The sequence below is a fragment of the Trichechus manatus genome, unplaced genomic scaffold (assembly GCF_000243295.1).
Source record: "Trichechus manatus latirostris isolate Lorelei unplaced genomic scaffold, TriManLat1.0 scaffold00100, whole genome shotgun sequence".
NCBI lineage: Eukaryota > Metazoa > Chordata > Mammalia > Sirenia > Trichechidae > Trichechus > Trichechus manatus.
Genome location: NW_004444036.1, coordinates 8304390 through 8318269, shown reverse-complemented (window position 1 = coordinate 8318269; position 13880 = coordinate 8304390). Strand labels below are relative to the sequence as shown.

The window sequence follows — 13880 nt, the reverse complement described above, 5'->3', positions numbered from 1 at the left end:
AGCACAACCCTCCCCCCTTTCTAGAGGTCTAGATAACAAAGGCACTTTAAATACTCAGGAAATCCCAAGGGCTTAGAGTTATCTCTCAGGAACCAAGGACAAAGGCCAAATTACTTGAGGTAGAGTAAATCTTTACCCCACAAATCTACAGGTTCCCCTTCCACCTTTTATTTTCCTTATGATTTATCTGTTAAAGAACCTGGCACTTTGGCTATAGAGTTTCCAACAGTTTGGGTTTTGCTGTTTGTACACTTATGGTACAGTTTAACATGTTCCTCTGTCCTCAGTATTTCCTGCAAATTGGCAGTTGGGTCCAGAGGTTGCTTAATTAGACTCATGTTTGATCCCTTTGGCAAGACTGTAGATGGTAGTGTGTTCTTTTATTAGAAGGCACATAAGTGTGGTGTTCATGTTTCTTTTTGGTGTTAGCAGCTCTTGATGCTCAATGCCTAGACCCATTAATTCATTGGGGTTGCAAAAAATTATATTCTGCTTCTATCATTTTATTTTCATGTATAGCTGGAATGATTTAATAAGGAACCACTTCCCCTCATTTACTAGTTATCCAGTTATATTTGGTACAGGGAAGATGGGATAAATACTTGATTTTTTTTTTTGCTTATTTATCCAGTTTTCAAAATAATGAATTGGTTCCTTCTCATCCTCAGAGGGTTACCAATTAGTTTTTTTAAATATATTATCATGAGTTTGTAGATTTAAACATACTGGATGGGTTTCAATCCATTGTAATTCTTATCCTTATTAAAGTTCAAATTTTCCCATTTTTGGGTAGTAAAAGTTGGCTCTGAATCCTTTTGACATGACCCAAGCAGTCTGTGATAGTTTTCTCATTATCTGGCATTTCGAGATGTTCCGAGAATTTCTCACTGTGGCTTAAATTATGTTTCTCTGATTACGAATGAGGGTAAGCATCCTTTCACATGTTTATTGGTTTCTTCTTGAAATACCTGTTCATATCTTTTGGTCATTTTTTGGTATGGGTCGTTTGTATCTTTCTTATTGATTTATAAGGATTCTTTATCTTTTTTCTAGATACAAATATTTGACACAGTGGCTAATATTGTCACATTGGCTGCAACAATGGGCTCAAACATAGCAATGATTGTGAGGATGGTGCAGGACCGGGCAGTGTTTCATTCTCTTGTACTTAGGGTGGCTATGAGTCAGAACCAACTTGATGGCACCTTGTTGTTGTTGTTAGGTGCCGTCGAGTCGGTTCTGACTCATAGCGACCCTATGTACAACATAACAAAATACTATCCGGTCCTGCGCCATCCTCACAATCATTATGCTTGAACCCATTGTTGCAGCCACTGTGTCAGTCCATCTCATTGAGGGTCTTCCTCTTTTTCGATGACCCTCTGCTTTACCAAGCATGATGTCCTTCTCCAGGAATTGATCCCTCCTGATAACATGTCCAAAGTATGTGAGACGTTGTTAGTCTCGCCATCCTTGCTTCTAAGGAGCATTCTGGTTGTACTTCTTCCAAGGCAGATTTGTTTGTTCTTTTGACAGTCCATGGTATATTCAGTATTTTTCTCCAACACCACAATTCAAAGGCGTCAATTCTTCTTTGGTCTTCCTTATTCATCGTCCAGCTTTCACAAGCATACGAGGCGATTGAAAACGATGGCACCTAACAACAATATTTTTGGTTGTGTGTTTGCAGATGTGTTCTCCCAGTTTGGGGTTTTTCTTTTCAGTTTTGGTGTCTTTTGATGATCAGAAGTCTTTAATATAGTTGAATTTGTTGATCTTTTCCATTATGATTCTCACTGACTCGAGGAGCTTAGTAAAACTTATTGGTTGTTCATTGCTGATCTGAAACCCTTTCAGAATAGTCCCAGCCCAAGGTCTGAGTATCCGAGATGGAGGCCAGAAGTGGATGTCAGCCCTCAGGGTCACAGCTGACTCTTTGAAAGCTATCTTATAATCAGCTGTACAAAGCAGTGTGTCTCAGTAAATGTCACGTTTTAGTTTTTCACTAGGTTTTTAAAAAAATGTAACAAGTTACTATCAAAGAATTGTAGAATGACTGTTAAAGGTCAACAATAACTAAAAAGAAAAATCAGAGTAATTCTTTAAAGGACAGGAAAATAAAGAAACAAACCTGGTGGTAGAATAATTTGGAAAGGGATAGAGGTGATGGTTGCACAGCATGATGAGTGTAATCAAGGTCACTGAATTGTGCAAGTAAAAATTGTTGAATTGGCAACTGTTTTGTTATATATATATTAAAATAAAAAGTAGACCAAAAAAATCTCTTCTATATGTAATATGTAAAACATAAACCTGTTACCAACATGAAAACTGAGCAGAACTTCAGAAGCTGAACTTTTCATAGTTTTATTCAGGCACTTGCTGGCTCAGCAGGAAAACAAAGGGAAGCAGCAGCCACCACCCTGAGTAAACATGCCCTGCTTTCTCTTCCTCTATTCAAAATTCCTGAGCTCTCTGAAAGCACGCAATTTTGGCTGAAAGTAAGTTATGTAATTTTAAAACAACCACCTTCTCTTTAGAAAGTCATACACGTTTGGTATCAGAAAAGATTGGCTGGTGGGATTCAACGTGGCATGGTGGTTAAGAGAGTGGACTCTGGACCTGGGGTACTTACTAGCCTTGAAACCTTCGGAAATTACTCAGGGCTCTGGGAAATGGGGCAGGGCGTCATGGGGCTGTTTTGATGATTAAATGAGTTTATCCATGTGAGGAACACATAAAATAGACAGACTGTAGCACATGATAGCCCCCAACCACTGCTCATGTGACACTGCCCATTTTCACTTTCTGCCTGATAAGGTCTGCTGATGGAAAATGGAGTCATAAGGCTTACACCTCTTAGTCAAGAGTGTTTTCATTTCCTATTGCTCCTGTAACAGATTACCACAAACTTAATGGCTTACAACAACACAAATTTACTATCTTAGTGCTGTATAGGTCAGAAGTCAAGTACTAAATTAAGGTGTAGGCAGGGCTGCATTCCTTTCTGGAGGCTCCAGTTTCCTGCTCATACAGGTTGTTGACAGAATTTAGTTCCTTGCTATTGTAGGACCAAGGTCCCTTTTCTTGTTGACTGTCAGCTGAGGGCCGTTCCCAGCTTCTAGAGGCTACAGCATTCCTTGGCTCATCGCTCTGTTCCTCCATCTTCAAAGCCATCAACAGTGGGTAGAGTCCTTCTCAAGTCCCACCTCTTGACCTCCTTTTCTGTCTCCCTCTTAGTCTTGAGGGACTCATGTGATTACATTGGGCTCACCCAGATAATCCGGAGTAATCTCCCTATTTTAAGGTCAGCTGATTAGCAACCTTAGTTCCCCTTTGCCATATAAGGTAACACAGTCACAGTTCCAGGACTAGAATGCAGACATCTTTGAGGGGCCATTATTCTGCCAATCACATACAGCGAACTGGAATTTCACTGGGTTCTTTAGTAGATCATTTATCCTTACCTTTTATTTCCTCATCAAAAAAGTTGAGAGACCTGCTGTATATGATAAACCTGTTGCCACCGAGTCGATTTCAAAAGGACAGAATAGAACTGCTCCATAGGGTTTCCAAGGCTGTAATCTTTATGGAAGCAGACTGCCATGTCTTTCTCCCAGGGAGCGGCTGGTGGGTTTGAACTGCTGACCTTTTGGTTATCAGATGAAAGCTTAACCACTGCACAACCAGTACTCCTCTGTATATAATAACTTTTATTGCCCTTGCTATGAGCTTGGCCAAGCCCTTGCTTTGAACTTGGCCCTGTGTGCTAAGCTCTTCATGCTGTTATTTCATTTAATTCTCATGAAGAATCCATGAGGCACAATCTATTATTACCCCATTTTGTAAATGAAGAACCTGCATTTTAGAGAATTTAAGTAATTGGTCAAAATAATTCAACTGGCGAGGTACTCGAGCATTTCAGTGGGCTACTATACCTCAGAGGTTTGGCTGGAAATCTCACTCACATGGCAGTGTGTACTATTAGAAATCAGCATTTTGATTTTTAAAAAATGTTGTATCAATTTTGCTAACAGAAATTGTAATTCATGCTTGTGAACGCGGTAAGAGAATAATTTAAAAACCAAAGCCAAATAGACTTTAAAATTGGATTAGAAAGAGAATGATTGAGTTATAAAATATTTTAATAAAACTGTTTCTCTGTCTGAAAATGTAAAAAAAAATTAATTTCTGGCTTGTGCTAAACCAGGAACAGCCTTTTGAAGTCAGATGTTGTTTTTTCTGAGATCACGGTAGTCTCTGCCAGAGAGGTCTGATTTGCTAATAGGGTGGATGGACTCAATATTTCTGTAGTGAGATACTTGACCGTCATGTTTTGTTATAGTATGAGTGATATGTAACCAAACAAGAAAATTTTCCTAGCAACAGAGTTGTTTTCCTCAATCAAAAGAATGTTTTTTTATGTGCTCATTTTCTTAGTGGCTGAAAGATGCAAAAGCTTGTGAACTTTTTTTTTATCCTGGTAAAAAGCTTACGAATTTAACATTTTATATTTTTAAGGTTGAGATGCTGGTGAGTATAGAGAGTAGAATATATAAAAATATCATTAGAAGTACTTTGCAGGCATTATGTTAGGGGAATTCTGACCTAAAATATATTTAGGTAGAGACAACACTTTTTATGCCAGACCCAATTTTTGGACGTGATTATCTAACGTACCCTTAAACCAATCCAAACCCATTTCCATCGAGTCGATTCCAACTGATAGTGACCCTATAGGATAGAATAGAACTTGCCCCATAGGGTTTCCAAGGAGCGGCTGGTAGATTTAAACTGCTGACCTTTTGGTTAGCAGCCAGGCTTTTAACCACTGTTCAGCCAGGGCTCCAATCTAGGTCAAAGGGTACATTTTTAAAAAAGTTTTTTGTTGTTGAGAATATACACAGCAAAAACATAATACCAATTCAAGTGAAGGTCTTGTCCCAGGAAGGAGCTTGGCAAGTTCAAGCAATAGCAAGAAGATCTCTGGGGGCTGTGTTGTGATGTGTGAGTGGGAAAGTGGCTCTGGAGAAGGAGGCAGATTGCACAGGCACTGAGTCCTGTAGAGCTTCGTTCAAAGTGACAGGCATAACTGGGTGTTGATTATGATCCACCAAGCAAAACGTTTGGCCACGTTCCCCAGAACTCCATCAAGTGGGTGTGGTAGAAAAATAGAGTGATCATATAATTTTCATCCAAACCAGGACACTTTTGAAAGGAGCACTATTAATTATGCTGGGACAGTGGCTCAGGATGTATGATCACTGTACTAATAGACCATTTCTCAGTCAGTCCAGTAAGCCCCAAAGTTGCCTAGAAACCATGCTGTGAAATCACAAGTTTAGTCACACGTTCCTGTTTTCTCACTCCCCATCCCCCTCTGCCCATGGATAACTCTGAGAGAAGGCAACCAGGAAAACCTGCACCAAGTCTAGACTACAGACTCAGCCTCATTGCCCGCTCAGCTGTAGCCTAATGTGTTTCAGATTGCCATCTCTGGGAAGCTCAGATCTTTGATGTAAATCAGGTCTTAACTAATGTGTTTTCAGGATTAAAGTCTTAAACACACATAGGAAAGAAAGTAAGGCCTTAAACGTTTAGCACATGAACTTTTCAGTCGAAAGTTTCCCACATCACTTCTCACGGATGACATGACCTAATTATATGTTCCTGATGACAGCCAGGCAGAATGGGTGTGGTCTTATTATAACCTCTTTTCACAGTAAACGTTTTGTGAATTGGCGCCTAGTGTGAGTGATACATGGAGCGGAGTACTTACAGGAAGCATTCTCATAGGTGTAAAATCTCGTGCACAACTTCAGTCTAAAGCTGGAATTCTTCTCCAACAATGACAGCGACATGAAGTATTAAGTCTTCTTTTGTGGAAAGAAGAAATCTTTTCACTATTAATTTGATTTTTTTATAGAATCAGTTTATTGGCTGTGTAGTGAGGATTAATGGAACTTTACTTCCTTCTCATCTCTTTGTCGTAGTAATTCTGTTTTTTGATAAATGGATCACTTTGCATTATTTCTTCAACATCAAATTTGTATAATAGTATTTAATGTTTCTTTTCAAATACTGAGGATGGACACTTTGAGAAGTTTCACTATTTCTTTTCAAACTGCGTTAATACTCTTACTTTTGTTTTACAAGCCAGGGAATGTGAAGAATCCACCCGGAAATAAGTAGAATACGCCTTGCTCCGACCATTTAATCAGGTAAAGAACAAGAAAACTCTATGGTTATTTTCAACATTGTTAGTGCCAGCTTGAAATGGCTTGTCTTTACTGTAACTTAATTATAGCAGTTTCAAGTTGTTGTAGAAACATAAAGGTTGGGATAATATTTTATTTTATCTTTAATTTCTAGGCTTAAGTACCATGACTGACTTTACTGTGTTTGTTCCAGAAAATTACCTGGATTTTTTTAGACAAGCTGGAACTGGACAGTTGGGATTTATCTAGTCTTTTTCAAACAGTTGAAAAGTGCCATTATTTCTTAGGCTTATTTTTTTCAAACAACACTTTATTTAGTAAGCACACTTCTGTTCATCAAATAGTCTTTCAGTAAACGTTTGTTGAATGCGTGACTAGTATAGAGGAGATCAAGATTATATAGAGACATTCTCTTAAGTGACATAGGGAATTCAGGTATAATTATTCCTTCTTTAAAGATTGAGTAACCTGAAACTAGAGAAATTTAGGATGATATCAAATTAAGTCAGAAAATCAGTGAGATTTCTTCTGATCTTATACACAATTTACCATTTATTTTCATTTGTTCAATATTTACTTATTGAGTACTCATATATATTAAAAACTGTATAATAGCACTTTTGATTTCCTTGTAATTAGAAAATTATATACCTGCTCCTCACTTATTGAAATGGTTAGGTTCCAAAGACCAAGTCGTTATGTGAAAATTGGTGTTACGTAAAAATGGAGGATGACCACATCAGATCACAAAATGGAGAATGACTACATCATTACATAACCGCCACATTACATCATTATATAACTGCCAAATTACATCATTACATAACTGCCAAACCACTGAGAATCATGGCCCAGCCAAGTTGACACATAACCTTAACCACCACAGCCAGCGTAACTCTCACTTCACACCTTGGCAGTGGGTTTTGTTTTGTTTTTTAATACCAAGCAAAGCTATGTCTCCTTGTAACTCCTATGCAGTGGTCCCGATCCTGCTTTAGGAGTCAGAGAAAACAAAAACAAACCCAATTTCTCTTTCACATTACAGCCCTTCATATACTAACCCAAAGTCAGTAGTTTTCAGATTTTATTATACAAATGAATCACCCAGGGGGCTTGTTAAAATCCAGAGGCCTAGGCCCCACCTTAGAATCAATATCTCTAGAGAGTAGGACCAGAGAAAGGAGACTACAGGGTGAGCAACAGAAAGTCACACATGTCCCCTGGAAACTTTACATTGAATATGATTATATTTCTCTACATTGAACAATGAGAATAAAGTGAAACTACATAAATACCCATTTTGTTTTTCAAAAATATTCTGGACCAGAGCTCAGCTTGCTATACATACAAAAATGAATTCACTGTTTTTAAAAACCTTTTCTTTAATTATAAAAGTGATGCATGTTTGTTAATAAAAAATTTTTAATTCGTGTTACCCTCTACTCCTTTCCCAGAGGTAATTTATGTTTATAGTTTGGTTGGTTGGTCTGTCGGTCTATCAGTTGGTCCGTCTCTCTCTCTCTTTTTCTCTCTCCCTTCGCCCCTTCCCTCCTTCCTTCTCTTCTCTTCCTCTCCCTCTCTCTCTCTCTCTATGCATTCATACACGCTTTTGGTCTTAGGACAGAATGGGATCATATACCTTATAATTGTTCTGCAAGTACTGTACAGTGAAAACTCTATGAGGGCACATAATCACAATTTTATTATCACACCTAAAGAAATTAACAGTAATTCCTTCATGTCATTTAGTGTCCAGTCAGTGTTCAGATTTCCTTGATTGTTTCATTAATAACTTTTTATAGTGCTTTGTTTAAATCAGGATTCAAACAAGATCTGCCTGTTGCATTTGGCTAATTGGTCTCTTACATCTCTCTTAAACTGTAACAGTTCCCTCTCCCTCTTTTTTCCTTTCCATTTATTTGTTGAAAAACCTGTCTTATTTGTCCCTTAGAATTTCCCACGTTCTGCATGCAGCTGAGTGTATTCATTTAGTGTCATTCTGTTTCACTTTTGGTTCCTCTCGTCTCTGCATTTCCCATAAAGTGATAGTTGGATCTGAGGCTTAATCAGATTTAGGTTCAGTTTGTCAAGAATATTTCACAGATAGTGCTTTGTTTAGTTAATATATGTTGAATGAATGAGTGAACTTATTTTTTTTTTGCTTAGTATATTGTGTACATCTTTCCTTGTCAACACTTATAGATCTACTTCATTCCTTCTTTAGCTGCTTAGTAATTTCCTAGTATGGACTACCATGATCTAATTAATCCTTATTAATATAGCTTGTTTCTAGTTTTTAGTTCTTAAAAATGCAGTTAAATCTATTGAATTCTTAAGAAGTCCAGATTCTTAAGAAGTCTAGAACAGATTAAGAAACTGAGATAGAAAAGGTAATAAGCTTGTGGTTTATATGTTTAAGAATTTTTGGTTTTATATTAAAAGATCAAGCAAATAGCCACTGGTCTCTAAAAAATTTATAAACCTCTAATTGCTAGGTATATTTATTACATATTAGAACAAAAGTAATCTGAAGAAGATTTGGTTTGTCCTTGGTGTGTCTTTGTATTTATATGTGTTTCATTCCGGAAAAGAATGATGGGAGTGATGTGAGGAAAGGTATACATCAGACTGACAGTGATATAATCATTCTCTCTTCCCAGCAGATGGATGGAAATGTAGTTGTTTATTCTTTGGAGGGTGAAGGAGGTGGTATATGTTAATGCCATTTAGGCATTTGTTTTTCATTTATTCATTCATCTGTCTACTTAATTATGCTCAGATACACAGCTGGTTGAGAATCTGAATGTAATATTGATGGAACACAAAACCATTCTGATTTTTAGTTTACCCATCTGTAAAATGGAAATAATCACAGCTTTCTCTAGCTCATTATGATCCTTATGATAATGTAAATATTTTACATAGTTTCTCTATTTAAAGAATTTTCAAAATGTGAAAGAGGTTTTTTTTCTGGCACAGTTTAATTTTTTTCTTTTCTTTCCTTTAGTTATAGGAAAACATTGGAAACTCCATACAGTAATTCAGTATTTCTCCAGAAAAATGGTGGAGAAGTCAGTATCGAATGTAGTAGATTGGCTTTCTTCTTCAGGAAAAGCTACACCTTTCTTTATTATGGGTGATGCCATATTATAAGTGGACTAATCTGGAACCTTTTCACCTAGAGATGATGTACAAGCCTTAGAACTCCTTGTTCTCATGTTGCTATTTATGTACATAATTAAAACTCCAAGTTAAAAGAAAACTTGTTCTGCTTTCTTTTCTGATATTATTGAGTAACATTTAAGCATATCTTGTGTCCGTGTGTGTGGTGTGTGTATATGCATGGTTTGTGTTCATGGTGTCACTATCTGTGTATACATGTATGTGTGTGTGTATGTGGGGTGTGTGTGGTATGTGTGTGTGTATGTGGGGTTTGTGTGTGTGTGTGTGTGTGTGTGTGTGTGTGTGTATGTGTGTATGTGTGTATGTGTGTAAGAAAATAGCTATAACTCTTCTTAGGGCAGTGTCAGCTGGCAGTCTGTAGGAGCAAGGCCATCTGTAGAGTCCAAGCCCCACAACACAGAATAGAGAAGAGTGGCTCTGGAGCTGAGAGATGATGTTTCAATAACCAGCGCAAGGAACAAAACTTGTAAGTAATACAGTTTGCCTGACTCTGATTAGAAGGCATACAAAAAAAAAAAAAAGTGACAGTGATCCCTTATTGTGTGCCCTCCCCACCTAGTTTGTTCTTATCTTCTGGTACTTAAATGCCAATGGGAGATTCATAATGAAGTAGTATATGTCCTCTGCCAGTGGAGGAATGGGTATATGGTTGTGTGCATTTGTTCTCTGTATATACACCTTGCATTCTCCTCCTTTTTGGCCCTTGAACGTACAGCTCATTGAGCTCTGCATTCCCAGTGCTGGTGGGAACAGCAGGAGCCTCTTTTAACTTGTCAGCCAACCAGGAAGGATGGCAGGGAACAGTATGCAAAAGAGTTCAGAATTTCCAAATTCTAAGCATATTTGGAAATTATAAATCTCCTTTGTATTCTTGTATCTTCAATTTAATTCCTAATTGTTGACCTTATAGAATTGATAGCAGTCAGTAAGATAGCAATACACAAATAGAATGTGGACACATTAATGTTAATACAGTTAACATTGTCAAAATGGTAGAAATAGTGCTGGCATTGTTACTGAATTAATGAGTTGAAGCAAGTTTGTCCCTAGAACAATCCTCCTCGTCACCCAAGAGTGTTTTATTTCCTTTCATGCTGAAATACTTTTGTGTTATTGTATAAGTCATTCTAATACTTCAAAGCAGTGCCTAAATTACAACATTTCATTGTCAATACTCTATTATTATTTCAGGTTTTTTCCATTTGGCTTGTCTTCCAACATCACCTCCAGAAAGTAGAGATTCTATGAGTTTACTTGGTCTTGAGATTGCTTGATCTTAGAGAAGATTAAGAAGAAATGGCCTACACCTCAGCATGCTCTGGACATCATTAATCAATAGGTATTTGAGTGCCTCCTAACTGTAAAGCATCACTTTCCATTTTTAACCTTTTAGTCGATACTGAAACATTGCCTTAAAACCTTTTAACTCCTCATGGAGGTGGTGGAAGTAGGCATCGCAGAGTCCTCTCCTCATAGTGGTGTTGTCAGGTGCCGTTGAGTCAGTTCTGACTCATAGCGACCCTATGTACAACAGAACGAAACACTGTCCAGTCCTGTGCCATCTTCATGATCGTTGTTATGCTTGAGCCCATTGTTGCAGCCACTGTGTCAGTCCATCTCGTGGAGGGTCTTCCTCTTTTTCACTGGCACTCTACCAAGCATTATGTCTTTCTCCAGGAAGTGACCCCTCCTAATAACGTGTCCAAAGTATGTGAGACGAAGTCTTGCCATGCTTGCTTCTAAGGAGCATTCTGGCTGTACTTCTTCCAAGACAGATTTGTTCATTCTTTTGGCAGTCCATGGTATATTCAATATTCTTCACCAAGACCATAATCCAAAGGCATCAATTCTTCTTTGGTCTTCTTTATTCACTGTCCAGCTTTTACATGCATATGAGGTGATTGAAAATACCATGGCTTGAGTCAGGCGTACTTTAGTCCTCGAAGTGACATCTTTGCTTTTTAACACTTTAAAGAGCTCTTTTGCAGTAGATTTGCCCAATGCAATACATCGTTTAATTTCTTGACTGCTGTTTCCATGGGCGTTGATTGTGGATCCAAGTAAAATGAAATCCTTGACAACTTCAATACTTTCTATCCTGGTAGAGTGTGACCTGTATTTAGTACAGCAGGGGAATCACCTCCCAACCAGAAGAACTCAATGCCCCTTAAACTATTTTTGATTTATGAGTGGTGGCCCAAAGATCTTTTCCTTTCATGGTTGTATGTATTCAGTGCTGCCTTCTTTTTATATTTAACACTTTTTGCATACCTTCCATGTGCCCTGAACTGTAGGGAGAATATAAAACATGCATGTTGTAGAATCTTGCACTTCTCTAGCTCTTTCTTCTTTTCAGAATGCTATTTTATATCCTTCCTCCCTTGGCTTATTCCTGATCTTAGTAAATCTATATTCTGTTTTTCTCTGCCCAGGGTAGTATTCTCTACTTGCTTTTATACATTTTACTCCATTTCTTTATGACCTTTTCTCTTTATAATAAAACTATGAATTTCAAGCCAGTTTGCTATTTGCAACTTAATCAACATAGCTCTACTTTAAAAAACTTAAAGGGCTTTGGAGGGATCATTATTCACCATTCAGAGCAAGATAAATGTGGTGTGATCTGTTCTGCTATAATGTAGTAGTTAGATTCTTAAGAAAGATTACTTTGTCAAAAATCAAGATTTAAAAGTAATTACTTCAATGAAAAAAAAAGACCAGGAACACTAAAGAATGTCTTCATCAATAATATCACCTTTATCACTCCTTGGGACAAAATCAAAGCAAATTGTGGCATAGTTGATAACTCCCAGTAGATAGAAGAACCCGGAGCCAGCTGAGGGACTGCTTACCCAGGCAGTGGAATAGCACATACCCAGGCCACTGGGTCAGCAGTTATTGTCGTGAATGCAATGCTGGATCCTGGCCTAGTAGTGGCCCATATAATGCAAAGCACTTTCCCTCATGAATCAATCACATTATATCCAGATGGTCTAAAGAAAATTCAGAATGTAGGCAAAATGCCTGTGTTCACATATAAAGATGGAAAAATGTGACTTGCTCAAGGTTAGATAGCAAATCAATGACAATTAAAATGAGGCTGTATAGTGAGTATTGAGGAGCCCTGGTGACGCAGTGGTTAAGCACTGGGCTGCTAACTGAAAGAAAGGTCAGTGGTTCGATCCCACCAGCCACTCCACAGAAGAAAGATGTGTCAGTCTGCTTCCATAAAGATTGCGACCTTGGAAATCCTGTGGGGGCAGTTTTACTGTGTCCTATAGGGTCAATATGAGTCGGAATCAACTTGACGGCAACAGTTTTGTTTTTGTTTGTTTGTTTTTTTAGTGAGTATTACTGATTTTTATTTCTGTTAAGAGGTAATTCAGACTCCTTGAATTTAGCCAAAAAAGACAGGGATTATGTTCTCCTTATTGTCCTATCTGAATGAATGTACTTTGCATTCATCTTTTGGGAAAGGCCTAATATTTAGAGAACAGTTTTCCAGAAGTATTCAAGCTTGTTGTATGAGCTGAGTGATACACCGTGAGTGTAAATGTTTTTACTTTTTAGTTCAGTGTACCCAGTCTATTTTAAAAACCACTGTCAGGAGGACCAGCAATGTATTTGTGAGGCTAAACTCTCATTCAAGGCTCAATTTTAATTCAAAGGTAAACATTTGAAATAATGACTTAGTTCACCACGACTGGAAAGAAACTTCCTTGAGTTTCTGGTTTTCACCCTGTAACTCTGATGTTTTGTTTCCCTTATGATATGTTCAAGTTTCAAGCCAATAATTAGCCAGCACATAGCAGTAAAGGTACAATTAGGTCAAACTCGCGACCTGACCAAAGTTCAGGCGTGTTTATGTGTATGAAGTGATAGCCAAGGAAATTTCTGGGTGGAGAAAAAGTTTGTTTTCATAAGCAGGCATTTCACTCCTTCACATGTTGTTCCTTTAGCAATACTGAATAAGTTGTCACCTGTATTTCACATTTAGGGGCCTTTATCTTAGTCAACTGTAGAATTTAGTTGCTGGACTTCAGCTGTGACTCTGGAAGGCAAAAGAATAGTGACTCTTCTCCCTGCATCCCCACAACTGTAAAATAGTCTTAAGCCTCAGTATCCATATAGTAAGTCCGTAAACAGTCTTCTTCTCTCAGGTACACCATGTAAGACTCCCGCTTCCATGCTGCCTTGTTGAGAGCGTAGAGGACAGGTGGAAGAAAAAGTAAAAGGCAAAGATGGAGGAAAGTACAAGATTCAGAAGTGAAGTCATGGTGAGTCCTTAGATGATGCAATACTGGGATTTTTGTTAGGAGCGACCCCAAATTTGAGTGTGGTCGAAGGAATGTTTTTTTAAATGCTTTGTTCACTATAGGGAAAATGGCAGCTTTTAACTATCAGCCATCTAATTTATTTTCCCTATCCCTTCTAAATTATAAGAAAATGGCCTCCAGGTAAAGATGGTGTCAGACTACA

The 13880-nt window shown here is 37.8% G+C and overlaps 1 protein-coding gene and 1 long non-coding RNA gene across 2 annotated transcripts in view; both read left to right on the top strand.

Annotated features, from left to right (window-relative positions):
• APOO (apolipoprotein O) overlaps window positions 1-9471 on the top strand; it is a 57972-nt gene extending 48501 nt beyond the window's left edge. Inside the window, exons 8-9 of the mRNA XM_004382855.1 lie at window positions 6157-6221; window positions 9226-9471. Of these exons, the coding sequence (XP_004382912.1) occupies window positions 6157-6192 (36 nt within the window). The 3' untranslated portion in view covers window positions 6193-6221; window positions 9226-9471. The remainder of the gene's footprint in view (window positions 1-6156; window positions 6222-9225) is intronic.
• Window positions 9472-9785: 314 nt separating this feature from the next.
• LOC111821716 (uncharacterized) lies at window positions 9786-13642 on the top strand. Its single transcript, XR_002825064.1, has 3 exons — window positions 9786-9867; window positions 10593-10740; window positions 13562-13642. It is a non-coding gene; the product is annotated as an uncharacterized LOC111821716 (long non-coding RNA).
• The last annotated feature ends 238 nt before the right edge of the window (window positions 13643-13880 follow it).